The sequence below is a fragment of the Antrostomus carolinensis genome, unplaced genomic scaffold (genome assembly GCF_000700745.2).
Source record: "Antrostomus carolinensis isolate BGI_N321 unplaced genomic scaffold, ASM70074v2 scaffold22983, whole genome shotgun sequence".
NCBI classification, from domain to species: domain Eukaryota; kingdom Metazoa; phylum Chordata; class Aves; order Caprimulgiformes; family Caprimulgidae; genus Antrostomus; species Antrostomus carolinensis.
In genome coordinates this window covers 1-17,761 of record NW_010306228.1, presented here as the reverse complement: position 1 = coordinate 17,761, position 17,761 = coordinate 1, and the positions used below count along the sequence as shown (strand labels likewise).

Here is a 17,761-nt window from a genome sequence, read left to right as displayed (position 1 = left end):
CAGCAGGAAGAGAAAAAAAATCCTTGGGAATTTTTTTCTCCCAGTACCAGCTGTTTGAACTGGTAGGAGTAAACTCTCAGTTCTCATAGCTTGGAAGTGGGAAAGGAAGAGCAAGCGTTCTATCAGGAAAGAATCTGCCCTGGAATAACACCTCCAGCAAAACAAATCCTTTCCCACTGCTGTTACAGGGGTTATAGTCTTTGGAAAGCCCCAGGACTTTTTCCTTTGATTCCAAATGAAATTTAACCAGCACAATGTCCACAGGCAACTTCAGGCTCTACCAAAGGAGTTTGAAGCTTGGACCTACAGACAAACATGACCAGTTGATAACTTTGTGCAAGCCCACTGCAGGGAGCTGACCCGTCCCCTTAGTCTGGGATTCAGAATACTTCCACTGCAGTAAGTGTGTTCATACCAATGTGGGGCTGGACAGAAACATCAGACTCAGAGCCCTGTTCTTAAAAACTAAGAAATAAAACAGAGAACCTTCCCACGCTATCAACAGATCTGACAGGGAGTGTCACTTGCTGCTTCCCTTTGCCACTTACATACGATGTTTTGGACTCTGCATCCCAGCAGTCGCAGGCATAATGAGCCATCTCATTCTCCATGTGCTGTCGGAAGCGCAGCTTCTCTGGGGATACACCGACCTTTGTAAGGAAGAGGTAGATTCTGCCAATGAAGTAACCGAGAACGGAGTTATTGATCACACCCTGGAAAGGGAAGAAGCAGGAAGAAAAAAAAAAAAACAAACCCACATAGACATTAATTCCTAAAGAAGCAAAGTCATGATTTGTTGTACTTCTGCAGACAATCTGACACATTACAGACAGAACTTCTTGCAGCAGCTGCCTGTGATAAAGTACTAAATCTCCCCTTCAACTATTACATCTTTTCAAACTCACCTAGCACCACTGGCAGTATCTCCATCTGAACAAAACAGTAAGTTATTACTACTCTAGAACTCATCACTAACTGTCTCTGAAGATCACCTCCTCAAAAATACCTCCCTGTACCCAACAGTGCAGTCACTGGTATTACAACAGTGCATGGGAATTGCAGATATAGTTGCAATACAACAGGGGGGTGTGCTTTTTTGGTTAGGTTTTTGGGTTGTGGTTTTTTTGGCAGGGCAGTGTGTCAGGGGTTTTTTTATTTGAGGTTTTGGGGGGGTGAGGTGGATTGGGTTGGTAAACCTACTCATTCATAATTTTCATGCATGGAGAATCAGGTAGTGAAACCCCAAGGTCCAGGCCATGTACTGATGGAGGCCAGGCACAGAGTATTAGATTCCCAGTCACCGCTGAGCTTTTGGCAGATATGAGTATTCCTTACTGTTCCTCACCCGTTAGCTAAGTGTGAAGCTTAACCTCTAACTACTATCCCAGCACCACATGCAGGCTTTCATTACTGATAACAAGGGCCAGGCTTGGATCTCAGTCACATCAAGGGAGCCTACAAGAAATCTGGGGAGGGACTTTTTATAAGGGCAGTTAATGACAGAACGAGGGGAAATGGCTTTAAACTGAAAGAGGGCAGGTTTAGATTAGAGATTAGGAAGTAATTTTTTCCTGTTATGGTGGTGAGACATTGGAACAGGTTGCCCAAGGAAGTTCTGGATGCCCCCTCCCTGGAAGTGTTGAAGGCCAGGTTGGATGAGGCTTTGAGCAACCTGGTCTAGTGGAAGGTGTCCCTGCTGATGGCAGGGGGGGGGGAACTGGATGATCTTTAAGGTCCCTTCCAACCCAAACCATTCTATGATTCTAAGTCACTGAAGAGAACTGACTCCTCATTCTGGGAGCAAACCCCAACTGGCACCAACATAACCATCTGTAATTCAGCCTTGAGAGCAATATTCAAAAGAGCAAGCTCCATGTGCTCATCAGAGGAGCGTTACCTGTTGGACAGCATCTCCCAGCCGCATTACATGGGCGGACTGCCCGCTGACCTGGGCCTTGGAAGAGTACAGGAGGATGTTAAGATCTGCCACATTCTGAAACTTGGGGTGATTTTTCTCACTGGGATCCACAAAGTGCTCAATTTCTGCCATGGTGAATTCCCTAATGGAAACACAACCAACCACAGTTGTTAAATATTTTATGTGTTAGCCACAGCCCCTTTAATAATTTATTATGCTTTAGCCTCTCACAAGCCAGTCAGTAGTTTAAAAACACATGAAACACAGAGTCAAGACAACGTACAGACCAGAACATGAACCAGTCTCAACACTGGATTTAGTTTCATCTTCAAATTCCTAATAAAACTTTCTACAAATTCATCCAGAGATCATCTGGAGATCTAGAGATCTCCAGGCCATCTTCATCACCGCTGTGATTCAGAGCACAGAATACCAGCTTTGGAAATACTTCCAGAAGTTCTCCAGAGTTCTTCCAGATTGCTGGGATGCCCATGTTAGAAGGACACATTTCCTACAGGGTCAATGAAAAGTAACCCACTGATTAATTCAGTAGGCTTAACTCATATCAGAGGTGCCTAAAATAGCCAGGTGAGGTGATAATTTCTTGAAGACAATAACAATTTGACTTAAGAATTTGTCTTTAATATATCTATATTCATACATTAATTCTTAGCCTTCCTGCTTGAAATCACTTTACATTGAATTAGCTTATTATCAAGAACCTTAGGTAATCATTACCTTCAAATCACAGGCATCAGGATGTAATTTGCTATGATAGCATAATAACACAGTCTCCAATAAAAGTGCCACAAGCACATGATTTATATTTGACTGAAAATGCATTTCAATGAGAAAAGTTCTCAATTCCAGATGTGCAAGAGAGAAGAGGAGGAAATAGTTCCTTTACTGCTAATGATGCCACTGCCTCTCGGTGACATTTATGGCATCATATTAATAAATTACCAAGTTTACAACACACACTGCCTGTGTGTACGATACAAGCACACTGACTGTGCATGGGAGCTCTTGTTCCAAGTTAGACAGAAGAGAATTCTGGTCAGAATAGTTCAGTTAAAATACAGATATTATCCTTAATGAAATACAATAACCACTTCTACCCTGAGACAGAAAGCTTTGAAAGTAATTCTCAATAACCCTGAGCTTTCCTGCTTGACTGATTTTGGGACACAAACACATCCTGTGTCAGGTCATCTCCCAACTTCCTCTCTGTTTTTAGTTGCAGAACTGCAGAATCTGCAGATCTGAGACAAGGAAACACTGCTGCAAGGTCAATCACGTTTTGATTGCAGATTTCACTTTTAAAGTACATCACGTGAACATAATCAAGCAAGCAAAGCTGCATGTCCTGTAGGGAACACAGCTACCTTTAATATGATACATTTAGATTATGATGGAAGCCAAATTTTGTTAGTAAAACTGAGTTTAATCTAGGTGTTTCTAATACAACAGCTATTTCAGAGATCCTACTTTTCACTGGTCAGGCTTAGACAGACTTCTGTAGTTAAAACCTTAACTGAGTTCTTTGCCCATGAACCCTAAGACTCATTAGGCACATTATCAGGAGTCCTCTGGAAGAAAGCACTAATGTGAAACAACCATGTACAAACACTGGAACAGAAGGGAGGTGCTACCTGCTCCCAGGTACCCTTCTGTTGGTAGAGGAAATTTGCAATACCTCACTCTGATAAGGCCGGAGCGGGGTGAGATTTCATTTCTGAAGGAATTTCCAATCTGGGCAGCAGCAAAAGGCAGTTTGCCTTGGTTAAACTCCAGAAGACGCTTGAAGTTGAGGAATATTCCCTGCGCAGTTTCTGGCCTCAGATAGCTGAAAGGAGATGTGGGGAAAGGAAAATGCAAGATAAAAGGGTGGGGAAAGCAGTGAGAAAAGAAAAATACAGTTACTACAAAACTTAAAGGTGGTACTTTTTCTCCAGTTTTTTAACTCCAGACACAAAACAATGAAGCAATAATCTAAGGGGAAAAATACAAACATCAGATGCAGCCAAGCTCCATAGTTACTCACAAAAGTAAACTGGATGACTTGGCTGCTTTGGAGATTCAAGCATGGAATGGAAAGAGATGTCTGAATGAAATACAGTGGCCAGTTACACCACGGAGATCAGAGGGCTCTTTACAAAGAGGATTTTGCAGGCAAACCATGACTGTATCTTTGCTGTTACATGAACTGTGAAGTGGCTTTAGTGTAAGGCCCCTACAACCCCTACAGTGATTTGAGCCTCTCACAGAGAATACCACTGGCACAGACTATTTCATGTACTACACTGGAGAACACATACAACATGTATTTCTGATCCCATGCCAGAACACAGGCAAGAATCATATTCTCCACCCTTCAACAGGGGTTTCAGTTTTAGTTTTGAAGACCCCCAACTCAAGACAATAACCTCCACATTCTCACACAGTAACTACAAACACCTAGTAAATGATGCTACCACTGGATCACCCTTCAGTGATTGTAACTGATGAAAGTAACTTCATTCTGAAACAGGTACACTGAAGCAGGTTCTCCATAGCCATGAAGTCACCGACAACTGGAGACCCAATGTTAACTGGCTTTACAGCAACAACTCCAACCAGCAAGGGCGTAGCTGTGATCCACATACTCTGCTGCTTCAAGTGTTTCTGGGATTCTGCAACAGCTCCTTCTTTCTCCTACCTTTCACCAGGAGTACAGAGAATGCTAACCTGCCAGAGAAGACTGAAAGGGGGGGTGAAGGCTACTCAAGAAGACTTTATGTATTTCAATCCTTTTGAGACTTCATTTTTATTCCAGCTGATGCAGAATATGACAAAGGCAGAGTGTAAGTAGAATGAGATTAGTACCTACCCAGGCATGTTTCCTCCAGGCCCAATGGAGGTTTTGAACATCAGATTGAAAGAAACAGGAGGGGACAGGTCATTCCCAGTGATAGGTGATTTCACATTGTAGTTCACAAAGAGATCTGCAAGTTCCTGCTGGCCATAATTGTCCAACTAATATCAAAACACAGGAGAATCATTTTAGACAAGATAACAGGAATGAATGATGTCCTCTTTATCTTTAACTGAGCATGATCCACAGCTCTGAATCACCTGCCCAAAATATTCTGTTTTAACCTAAATTTTCAAGCAAGCTAAAGTCTGAACCAATGATAGAAGAATACATTGCATATTTGCAAACCCATTTTAGTCATATAGGTCCACGACTCAGTCTTACCACAGGAAGTCTGAAGGCTAGATAGAAATGCAATCACTAAGCATTAAGAGTGGGTGTAAAGCAGAAGAAAAGTCACTGGGACTGCATCACCACCCACCAGTAGCTTCTTTCAAACAGTTTCAGCTAAAATATGGGAAGCAGTGTGTTGGGAAGGGAAAGAAAAAAAAAAAAAAAACAAACAGCAATGAGAAAGAAGAAAGCTAAAATTTCTGCAGGGTTTTGCCTGCATTCATTTGTCTTTCTTCTGCTGCATGAAACACAATATTCCAGTTATGCACTAGATGCTCTTTTAGAGCTGTTCTGCATTTTAGTTAAACAGAGCAAATCTGCAGCACAGGGCTTCTTGATGAAAGATTTTCCATTTGCTCTGGAAACAATTTGATAATGACTTGATGTTTGCACAAGTCCCTTCCAGGACCCTACCTTCCCCTTTCTCTGTAAGACAGGAATCAAGAAGGAGCAGAACCACAGATCTAACTACAACCTAACTGCACAAGAGCCACAATTTCTGGCATTATTTGTGTGTTTATGCACTAGCCTTTTGCATATGTATATTTAAATGTAGTTTCTAGATTTAAGTAGCACAAAAGATCTATACTGAACAGTACACCAATGATTTAACACCCAAGTTCAAAATCAAATAAGCTGCTTCTAGCATTAATTGTCATGATCCTTCATATATCACAGAAGACTCAAGATAGAAGATAAAGAGTTTATTAATAGAGGGATTTCCCCTAAAGGATGGTCAAAGTTCAGTGTTGTTGTGTGGAAAACCTAACAACAGCTGCTCAGTGATGCAATACACTGGAAAAAAAAAGTTGCTCTTTCTGGAGGGAAATATTCATTTTATGCATGGCTCTGGAATCATTTATCCTGGAAGTCATGAGAACAAACAATAAAAACAAAGTAAGAAAAACAAATGAAAAAATAAAGGCAAATGTCTGTACAGCTGCTCAGGAAAGTCAGCCTGGAGCACCAAATATTCTCACAGTAAACACAGGAAAAATCTGTGCAGGGTGCTAGAGACAGAGGAACAAATCTCAAGTGCTTCAAAGCCGAGATAACTTTAAAACATACCAATCCAGTGCTAAGGTGATTCAGAAAAAGCCTGACAAAACCTCCTATCTGTCTTTGTTCCTTTGTATCATAATCCCACAATGAGGGATTTAAAAAGGTAAAGGGGGGATTCAGAAGAAACAGGCTTTTTGCCAGGGTGTGAAGTGGAACAGAGCTCCAAGGACCAAGCTTCACCCCTACCAATCCAACATTCAAGGGACTAACATAATAGCAATAACTCTTCAAACCAGCAGAAGGAGGAAGATGTGATTAGAAGTTCCCCTCCCTGGAAGTGCTGAAGGCCAGGCTGGATGAGGCTTTGAGCAACCTGGTCCAGTGGAAGGTGTCCCTGCTGATGGCAGGGGGCTGGAACTGGATGGTCTTTAAGGTCCCTTCCAACCCAAACCATTCTGTGATTCTAGGATACTATGATTAACCAGCAAGTTTACAGTATTTGTTAGCCAGTAAGGTTTCAGTTTTCAGATGCATGTACAGCCCTACATGTATCTGAGGTAAAAACTTCTGAGCATCTTTAGAGACAAAGAAGAAACATTGCCTCTGGACTCAGAGCATCACACTTGCCCTGTGACACACATCCCCAAAGCATTCACCTCCCCACGCAGACACCCACCTGTGTTAGAACATTTTCCATTTCTGCCTTTTTCTCTGCTGTGCACTTCTTGTCAGACATAAGCTTTTGCAGGTGAGCTGTGAGCAAGAAAAGGATGTAGTGAGTTTATATTGCAACCCCATCACTGACCCCAGTCTAAAGCTAGACAAATCAGGAGGATCCTCCAGCATGAGCATAAGTTTATGTCCACCACTTGTCTTGCTAATGTCTACCAGATTAATTCCACTCACATCATCAGGGCAATGCTGATCTACAGCTGAGGAGCTGCACCAGTTCACTGTACTGTGTGCCTCATGGAAAACAACAGGTCCTTACCTAGTTTCTTTCTACTACTCATTCCTCTCAACCCAAGAAATGGTTTTGTAGTCTCTTTCTCCTCATTTTCTTTCTATACAGACTGGAAATTAAAAACAACATCTGATTCCGAGCCAGCAAAGCTAAATTTATCCAAATGCACTCAGAGGCACATACTGACTTGACACAGTAGCGTTGGACTGCATTCCACTTTAAAGCACAACATCCTCCACGAGATACAAAGGCAGTCAATGATGCCAAGACTTCCCACTCTCATTTGAAAAAAGCAATCTGGCTTTTTAGTGGTGGTAACAGCAGGTGGCTGTTCACCAGCGATGAGCTGCAGCATCACAGAATTGCCTGGATTGGAAAAGACCTTTAGGATCATCGAGTCCCATCATTAACCCAACACTGACAAGTCCCTGACTAACCCATGTCCCTCAGCACTGTGTCTACACGACTCTTCAATCCCTCCAGGGATGGGGACTCCACCACTGCCCTGGCCAACCCCTTCCAATGCCTGAGAACCCTTTCAGCAAAGAAATTCTTCCTCACATCCAATCTCAACTGCCCTGGGCACAACTTGAGGCTGTCTCCTCTTGTCCTGCCACTTGTTCCTTGGTTGAAGGGACAGGGACATTCTTGTTTATGATGCTGTTCAGTGTGCAAAGTGCGCTGAGGTTAGATGGGCTTCTTTTGGGTTTTTTAATAAAACAGAAATTCTAACTGACTATTATGAAAACAGCTTTAATACCAGCATAGATTGTTCTGCATACTTAACTTCCAAGGAAAAGGCTACAAAATTACAAAAGCACAACCCACTTAAACCTAGAGTGGAACAATCCTTCCTTTCACAACGGAGCTGTACATGCAAAAGTTTTCAAATCTTATTTCTAAGATTCCTTCATGTGATTTTTTTTTGCTGTTTTTCTTAAACAAATTTTAATCACTAACCAGAAAGAAGTGTGAGGACTTTGCAAACCTAAGAAATGCCTGAAGTTTATTTAGCAATCCCAAAAGCCAGGTGTGTTCTAAGGTACAGGAAAACCAGCAGATGCTGTGTAATTGGCCTTTGCATAGGGAAAGCAGGCTCTGGCCCTTTATAGCATCATTACACTGTTTCTCAGTTCTGAACAAAAAGCAACTGAAACTCAAGAAAACTAAGACCAGAACATGGTAGAGAACAGGAATCTTGTTATATAGGGAGTCCTCAGCTTAGTAATCTTTTTTTGGCCTGATGACACAGGATTTTATAAAAAGGGACCCAACTATATTTTTACTAGAGATCCTGAACCTCATTTAAGACATCAACACAACATTTGGGTGGAACTGAGAACTTAAGGGATCTTTGGTATGGACTACTACTATTAATGAACTACAAATACAAGAATGAAAGACTGGCTACACCAACTGGCCTTCCTTGAGAAAGACATTCTTTTCCCATGTTTGTATTCCCGCAAGAAATCCCCAAGCCCATCTAGTCTTGGAACAAAATCGAACCTTTTAAGAGATGATCAGCACGAAAACATTCTCCATTTTTCACATCTTTCACCATGAAGTCAGCAAATTTGTCTACGTGGCCAGAAGTCCTAGAAAAGATACAAAAAAGGAACATGAAAGGTGCCACCGGACAACCCCAGGTACTGTGTGATACCAACAGACACCCCACTATCAAAGAGAAGTCCTTCAAACTATGCACCCAAACTGCAGGCTCACTCTTGTTTCAGATTATAGGTTCACATTAAGCAGTACCATCCCACAGAAAATCTGATCTGTGAGAAAGTAAGAATGCATCTAAATCTTAGAACGTGTCACTAAGATGACACTTAGTGCCTTTAGGAATTGCACTGTGATCAAAGCAAAACACCAAGTAGTTGTGAGAAGCAACCAGTAGTTCAGGTGGACAGATTCCCACTATTTTACACCAGTGATTCAAGAAAGCTTCTGCCTGTTCTGCTGCAACCCACACAAAGTAACGCAGTTGAGTCAGCTCAGACTTTCATTCCAAAAGCTCCTGACATATTTAGCAAATATGTGGGTAGTCTTAGAGGAGATACTTGGAGGTGAAAGGGTCCAGAGTCTCTCACCCTGAAAGATGGTCCTTCTACCTGGTCCATGGATAAAAAGAGAGCTTCAATCCCCAGGGTTACAGAAGCACCATTTGCATTCAGAGCTCAGCTAACACACTGCATCTTGCTGTCCCTCCACAGAGAAGGGAAGGATGGTCAAGCAACCTGGCCAACGTCCTAAACTATGACCCAGGTGCCCCAGATTTACACAAGTCACCTAATCCTTTTTCCTGTCTTCTTCATCTTTTATAAAAAGGGATAATGGCAATTTCTTACCTAATGGGACTGCTAGGAGCCATTAAGACATTAGACTCTCAGTCATGAGTCCCACTGCTCTCCCCGATTTATGGAACAACAGCTCCTCACACTGACCTGTGCACTGGTATCTAATTATTTTGCCCTACAACAAGGTATGAAATTGGGTGACCCAGTCTCAGGATCCCTGTGGGTAATCTTACAGAAGACTGTAAAAAGCAACTATGACCAGAAATGACGTGCTGCAGAAAAAAAGACCCATATTTACTTCAGAACCGGCTCTGGTGTGAGCATGGTACAATCAATCTCCAGGATTTGCTCTTCCTGAATAAAGTGCTGCCTCCATGCCTGGATGATGTTGTTCTTCAAAGCACACCCAACAGGCCCAAAGTCATACAGTCCACTGACACCTGGAAAGAGAAAAAGGTTAAAAAAAAATTGTGGTAGGTGCAAGATTTCATGAACCTGCACTGTTTGGAGGAAATGTCCTCCTTTCTCACTGCTTCCATCAGTTGGTTTAATTCTGAGGTCATTTTCTGAGTAGGAAGCATCAGTTTCCAAGTACTAAAGAGAATATGGAGTGTGGCTCACTGTAGAGAGCTTTTTGCACAAAGATCCACGACATAAAGGCTGAAAGTAAACTCTAGGAAGCACCTAAGGAGAGACACTGCCTGACACTAACCAGCACAGTTCAGCTGCAGAGTGCACTGGGGTGCCAGGTAGTGGTAGAAGCTGAAACTGATAACTATCTGCAACCAACAAGAGTAAAAGCCACCCTCCCTCCAGCAATGGTTTGTATTTTGTGGAGAGTTTTGTGGGAGCAATCTACCTGAAAGAGTAATCTGAATATAAAAGAAATTATAATGCACATGCTAAAGCAACATGTCATTGTCAGCAACAAAGCATATCTGCCAATCACTAGTTTAAGCACAAAGATGAAAAAAAGAAAGAAAAAGCCAATAAACCAACACAGAGTATTTAATTTAGTATCTTAGCTTAAAGAGCAGTAAACAGACAGGCACTGTGCTATCCCCCCCTCAAATCAGCTATCTGAAGAGGTTTAACAGTCACATTTGTTCACCTGTTCAATAAAGTTCATTGACAAAGTTCATTAAAGTAACAGGTTCTAAAGTTCATAGTAGTTTTGAGCATTATCTTGCCAAGGAAAGCTCAGAGAGAGATGAATGGTTATGAGGAAATAACATCCCCTTAAACATCAAAACATCCCAGCCTTCTGCAAGGAAACAATCTTCTACAATGTATTGCTCAGAACCTGCATCCTAAAGCTCACTCATTTACATACAGAAAGCAAGAGACAGATTTTGAGCCCCTTCCCCACCCAAAAACTTTAGGAAGGAGGAAAACTTTTGGAAGGCTTACAGATTCAAACAGGAGAGATTAAAGGCAACATTAAAAAAAACCCTCAAACATATATATATGTATGTTGCATCAATGTAACAATGCAAGAGTACAGTATTTCACACAGCTAGAAAGACCAGAATATTAGCCTAAAAGGATTAAAATGTAAATTTCTTCAAATCCATACCTCCATAAATAGAAAACGCTTGATCATAGAAAAACCTCCTTTTGAGGGTATCTTCCATTTTAACTCTGTCCACAATGTCATCTTTGGGCTGTAAGGCCAGCTCCTGTAATTCCAGCAAACCGAAAACAGTTAGTAGCTCCTGTTTCTGGCAGGAGGACAAATCCTCTCCATTCACCGCTGTGAGTCAAAAGTCTGTTAAGACCATTTTGAAGCAAAATTATCCTGCCAACACGCTCATTTTCCAAAGAGGAACGGTCACACTGAGATTCAAGTGCTCAATTACGAACATGATTGTCTGAATGCAACATTTTAGACACTCGAGGTGGACTCATCTGCACTAACTTCCAGACAACTAAGTCTCAGCTGGTTATCCTCAGCTTTCTTTACAATCAGTGGAGAGAAATGGCAATTTATAAAGCAATTCTTTCAACCTATTCCCCTGCCCTCACTATAAAAAGAGCTTAAAGTGACTAGCTCAGACTACAAACACGTAACTCTCAGTATATATTAAGCTTTCAATAAAGTGTTTCTCACACGAAAGAATTTTGACTATAAAGATTACCATCATAGAACCAGCTATGGTTCAAGATTACCAGCTAGAACAAGTCCAGAGGAGGCCACCAGGATGATCCGAGGGCTGGAATACCTCTCCTATGAAGACAGGCTGAAAGAGTTGGGGCTGTTCAGCCTGGAGAAGAGAAGGCTCCAGGGAGATCTTATAGCGGCCTCCCAGTATCTGAAGGGGCTACAAGAAAGCTGGGGAGGGACTTTTCATAAGGGCAGTTAATGACAAAACAAGGGGAAATGGGTTTAAACTGAAAGAGGGGAGGTTTAGATTAGATATTAGGAAGAAGTTCTTCACTGTGAGGGTGGTCAGACACTGGAACAGGTTGCCCAAGGAAGTTGTGGATGCCCCCTCCCTGGAAGTGTTGAAGGCCAGGCTGGATGAGGCTTTGAGCAGCCTGGTCTAGTGGAAGGTGTCCCTGCTGATGGCAGGGGGATTGGAACTGGATGATCTTTAAGGTCCCTTCCAATCCAAACCATTCTATGATCATCATCATCCTTGCACTCTGCCAAAGGTGTGTATTTAGCTACCCGTACAAAGAATATCTATTTGCATAACGTAGGCTTTCACAAACTTGGCCCCCTGCACTCAAGAAAATTTAGTTACAGAATGTCCTGACTAGATACTGTGAAAATGTTTTACAGCAAACTTGCTACGTTACCTGAAAACCTATGATTTTTGCAATTAACTAATTTTTGCAATAAACTAATTCAGGTCCTCCTAAGTGACTCACACTATCATTTTTAACAGCCTTTTGGTAACAAAAACTATTGTATGGCCAATAAGTACAAATTTAACTTTTTTTAGCATCTATAAAGACAAATAAATGTGATCTAATTTTAAAAGCACTGCGCCTCTGCTGCTCCCATGAATTAGTGTAAGTCAAGGAGTAACTTGGCACGAGAGACAGAGTCAAAGATAAACAGAGAGCACACAAGAGAGCAAGCACCAGAACAGTGCTTTTAAAGCACAGAAAGGGGATCTATTTGTCACTCTCTGCTTAAAAACAGAGAATCACATTTCAATATGATCAGGATTTCTTAAGAGAAAGGATAAGTTTTGCCTAGAGATGGACAGGAGGAGAGCAACAGCGACACAGCCCAGTTCTGGACTGGGAAATGGCCAGGAGCACAGAAGTAGCTACAGAATTCAGCAGAGCTCCTCTTCTACTGCCTAAAGAGAATGGTTAATGAACTGGTGTAGAAGTCAAAGAAACAGCCTCTTCTCTCCAGCATCTCTTCATAAACATAAATACATTCATAAACAGAAGGCAGGAAGCTGCCTGTGTCAGCCTTTAAGGGGAAGAAAGACCCTGTACAGGAGCAGCAGCAGCATCTACTGACTTAAGATACGCTTGGAGGACATAAAGCCAAGGAATTTTAAACACTCAACTGCTCTGCTTCAAAGCTGCAAATTCAGAGTCGCTCTACTATCTTTAAGTAGGAATCACAGGGCTTGAAAACCATACCAGCAGCTGCTAAAGCTAACGAGCATTCACACTGCTGCCTCCTGCAGAAGTGGCAAGCGACTGGGATGCGTTGCTGGAAACACCGTGAAGACAGGAAAACTACATTGGAGCGCTGCAGTGACAAGGGCAGATGCTGTGTTTGCAAGGTCATTCTTGCACTGACAGGGATCCAGCCCACACAAATTGTGTCACTGGCAAGCACGCCTCTACACTGCATCCTACAGGCATTCTTCCAACAGAAAGGTGGGGCTCACAGGGATACCTAACCTGCCTTGCTACGTCTCTACATCGAGCTTCTGAGGGCTGGGGAACAGAACTGGGAAAACATTTACAAACTCTTTACTCCAGGATGACCTAGCTGACAATACAGGTTTCATGCAATGGTTTCAAAGCACAGTTCTATGCTGAATATGAAGTAAAAATGACGTATTTTGACTTGGGTTAAACATAGGCAAACAGGTAGACCTGACAGAGAGCACAAACTGTTTGCCTCGTGTGACTCTGTAGGACAAGTGGGGTCAACTAGTATCAATTCAGGTACAGACACTCACATGCTCACAGCAAGTTAGTTGCAAGCAGTGGTGTATTTACTTATGTATCCTTTTATTTTTAAGAGTACCACCAAAGCACAACTACAATAATTTTTATATGAAATACAAATCAGAAAGAACCCTGCAGCTTCCTGATGAATCTCCACACCTGACTGTTTTTATGCTGCAGGAGTTTCCCTGTGTTGTTTCAGTCTGAGGGCGGAGAAAAGGGGAGGGAACCTTGCAGGATAAGGAAGTGTACTTTTACTTGTTTAATGATCTAAAGACAAAATAAACTCGGATTTCCACCATTTCATTTGCAGAAAGACTTTTCAGAGCACAACAGCATTTTAAGAAGGGGGCACAATTTCAATACATCCCCCTCTTTCAGGCTGAGGAAAACCATAGGCTACTTGAAACGTCTCCAAAAACTTTGTTTAAACTGTAGCAAAGAAAATAGTTTCTAAAGAAGCATGTTCTATGCCAGTCTGGGAATTCAAACTCTGCACAAAAGAATCTGAAGATGAAACTCACTACAGCGAACAACATGTCTTCTGTGCACAGCAAACGAAGATTAGCAGCACATACACTGAATTTCAGCTTTGACTACAAGCAACCTGACCACACATTTATTCATTCACACGCTGTGATTTAATGCTAACAGATAAAAGAATTAAATTGCCAGTAATTGGAAACCTGCAAACTATTTCAGAAGCGATTCAGTCCACCCTGCTATGACTGTTTAGCCCAAATCAATACTGTAAAAAAGTATTAAGGAGAGATTTCAAGGCTTTTCAGACAAAACTGTGGAACTCAAATTTAATTTCCACACTTACCTTTGTTTCTAGGATCCTCTTCCGAGCTTTGAGCTCTGCGACAGCTTTGTCTATATCCACCTGGGGAGCTTTCTCTTCCTTCAGCTTCCTTACTAGTTCTCCCTAGAAGAAGGTGACAAAACACAAGATATAGATTCCTTCTTTGAATGCCATAGACGAGATCTCTCCTCCTTTCAGCTCCCCTGGCAATCCACAAGAAGGGTTCTGTCCTGCCTCCTCCGCTCTCCACACAGGTCTCAAGAGGCTGCTTCAATTGGTAGAAGTGAGAAACACTTCAGCATTTGAGAGTCAGCAGAACTAGGCATCATTAGAGAAATTCAATCCCCTCACACTACTGTTAAACCCCGGACCCGTTACTAAATCTCAGTGGGCAAATATACTCCTGTATCTACCATTTCACAGAAGATTTCCACAAATTCTTGTTTTCTGTCTCTGAGGATGCACTAAGTGGATTCTCAGATGGTTAATACAGGATCTGTGCTCCCTTTCTCAGGGATTGGACTTCTCTTCCTTCTACTCCTTCCCTTTTCTTCAAAATTTATGACCATGATAGACTTCTTTTCCTCTGTCATATCTGTTCAAAACTGGCCAGTAAGTACACAAATTTTTAGAAGAAGGTCTCACAGAAGAGAGACATTTTTAGCCTAATGTCTCAGCAAAGAAGGCATTGCATTATCTGCAAAAACTGTTACTGGTTTTAAGACTTGTCCAGTAACTTTGGGAAAGAATGGAGTTAAAACGAATAACAAAACCCAAACACCAAAAACTCCAAAACCTAAATATTTCAGAGCAGCAAAATCCTGCAGTGGGTTTACACCGAGGTCCTGACCTGACTCAAACCACCATCACCTTGTTTCAGTTCCACAAAGGTCTCTCTGCCTTGTGGGAATGATTCTCCCCTTTCATCCCAGGGAAGTGTTCAACCCCTAAATACCCAACAGCATGCTTTTCTGAACGTGATCCTCAGCAGTCATGCCCAGCTTGCTCTTGGAGATAAATTAATTAAAATCTTCCTTTCAGCCCACTCTTCTTCAGCGAAAAAACAAGGTCTATCTTGAATTATTGACAAAAACAAAGGAGCTGACCCAGGAGGAAAAAGCTCAGAGATGTCAATGCCTTCTCAAATGGGATGTTCTAAGAGTGGGATGCTCCAAGTTCAGCATTTTTCTTGCATCTTGCACTTACCCATTAAGCAATTTTTTTAAAAAAAGAAAAAAAAAAATCCAAAGAGATTACAACATTTCCACAATACCAGCTTTTTTTTATAAATACAGAGCTTTTCTGACAATAATATTACAGGCAACTGCAAAACCAAAGAGAAGAGAATACACAGATTGCCATTCAGTAATTAGATTAGAAAAGCTGAAAGTGCTTCAGAGACTAAGGGGTTCAAAGGCTAATTTTATTAATAAAAGGAAGAAACCTCAAAAGACTGCATTAAAACAAACACACAAAGACAAGAAAGATAAATAAGAATCCTGGCTCCCTAACCCCCATAAGCTACAAGAACAGAACAAATCTGCTGTTTCCTTCCTGTTAACTAGTTACACCAAAAATGTGAAAGTTTCACTCTAGGGCTGAGGAGTTCAACTGCCATTCCTGGGTAACGTGGCAGAGGGAGGGATCTGACTTTTCTTTTTTTTTTTTCTTTTAAAGTAATAAGTCCAAATTGCCTTTGTTGAATTAGGGGGTCGGGAGTGGAAAAACATCAAGGCAGCAGCAAAGCAGCTAGTGCTGACTCAACAGAGCCATCACCCTGCTCATTGCTGAGCATCTGAAAGCAGCATACAGCCAACTCTTTGTCCTGATCTATAAGTAAAAGAGTACTCAGACAAATGCAAGGAGGCAAAAAAAAACCAAAAAAACAAAACCAACCCACAACTGAAGCAAATAATTATGTTTGCTGACAGGACTCAATCTAATTAAAGCTACGATCTTGAGCCCAACCCAGAGGAGGAGTGCACAGCAGCACTCGATGTGGCAAATTTTGCTGCAGCTTTGTCCCATAGACCAGTAAAGCAGAGAGGGATCCACCCCTGGATCACGGCAGCTTATTGCATCAGGCACTGCTGCAAGAAGATACGCTGCTCGCTTCCCTCTCCATAGGTTAAGAGTCCCAGAGGTTTAATTAAACTACTTCTCCATGAGCTGACAGACAAGGTCTCCTGCATCGTGAGGTATCAACTACCCTAATCTTCATTATTCTCTTTTTCCTCTAGTGCAAACATCTCCATAAATTACTGCTGTCAGAAGTACAACACAATATTCGTGGTCTCAGCTATACAAATCTAGCCACAAACCTTTCCTCAGCACCCCAAGCTCTTGTTTCAATCCCACAGGCAGGCAAAAAGAAGGGGTGCATTGGTACTTTAGAGGCAAATAACAGCATCCAAGACTTTAAAAATAAATAAATTGTCTAGTTCTAGAGATCATTTTATTTACAAGGAGCTCTCTTGCCAAGGCATTATGCTGTACAATGATTCATAATAAAAACTCATTGAAGTGCTGGGGTTGGTATAATTAGAGGGCCATAAAAACACTCATTTAATGAGAAAAGACACACACAAATCTACGGGACACACACGTAGCTATGGGTGCAGCTAAGCAGGAGACTATGGATTCAGCCACTTCAAGGAGACAAGTGGGGAACCCACACGCATGGGTTTTGCTGCTAAAACAGGGAGGAAAGGGAACGTCCACGTGCTGCAAGCAGGCTCTGCTGCCATTAATATACACAGCAAAGGTACCAAGATCAAGATTCACTTAGGAAATAAAAAGACAACCAAATGCTTGTCAGGTGAGAAGGAAGCTAAAGGTGATAGCTTCATCTGCAAGAGAGGTGGAAAGAGAATGTGCTGCAGTCCCAGCTAATAGGAGACAGGTACATTTATTTAGACAAGTGAGAATGATGAAAGGGAAAATGTGCAAATAAATGAATATCCTTTACTGCATCAGGCAAATATGCAACTCCCAGGAACATCGTTTACCCCCAAAACACAACACAAAGTCATCGTGTGACCCTATGGGATGAGGAAACCCACGCAGGTTTTCTGTGTTATAAAGAAAAGAGCCAGCTGCACGTTAAAAGCATGACCAAGTCAGCCCGAGCTGGGGCGGAGAAGACACATCCAGCCCAGGAGAGGAGAGCCGGGTGGACTGACACACAGATCCAGTTCTGCGGGACACACCAGGGCTACGGGGAGAGGAAAGGGCACCCCACGGGAAACCCACAGCGGCAGCCACCCACGCACCCCCCCCAGCCCGCAGAACAAGTCCCCCCCGAGGGGAGACACCTGCAGACCCCGCACCCGGAGGAACCGGCCCGAAGCCCCGGGCAGCCCCGCAGGGACCCAGC

General features: G+C 42.3%; 1 protein-coding gene across 1 annotated transcript in view; it reads right to left on the bottom strand.

Annotated features, from left to right (window-relative positions):
- GARS1 (glycyl-tRNA synthetase 1) overlaps positions 1 to 14,504 on the bottom strand; it is a 27,347-nt gene extending 12,843 nt beyond the window's left edge. The window contains exons 1-9 of the mRNA XM_010165068.2: positions 14,407 to 14,504; positions 11,008 to 11,110; positions 9,730 to 9,871; positions 8,638 to 8,726; positions 6,844 to 6,920; positions 4,788 to 4,933; positions 3,615 to 3,764; positions 1,898 to 2,060; positions 549 to 713 (exon numbers count right to left, since the gene is read on the bottom strand). Of these exons, the coding sequence (XP_010163370.2) occupies positions 549 to 713; positions 1,898 to 2,060; positions 3,615 to 3,764; positions 4,788 to 4,933; positions 6,844 to 6,920; positions 8,638 to 8,726; positions 9,730 to 9,871; positions 11,008 to 11,065 (990 nt within the window). The 5' untranslated portion in view covers positions 11,066 to 11,110; positions 14,407 to 14,504. The remainder of the gene's footprint in view (positions 1 to 548; positions 714 to 1,897; positions 2,061 to 3,614; positions 3,765 to 4,787; positions 4,934 to 6,843; positions 6,921 to 8,637; positions 8,727 to 9,729; positions 9,872 to 11,007; positions 11,111 to 14,406) is intronic.
- Between the last annotated feature and the right edge of the window lie 3,257 nt (positions 14,505 to 17,761).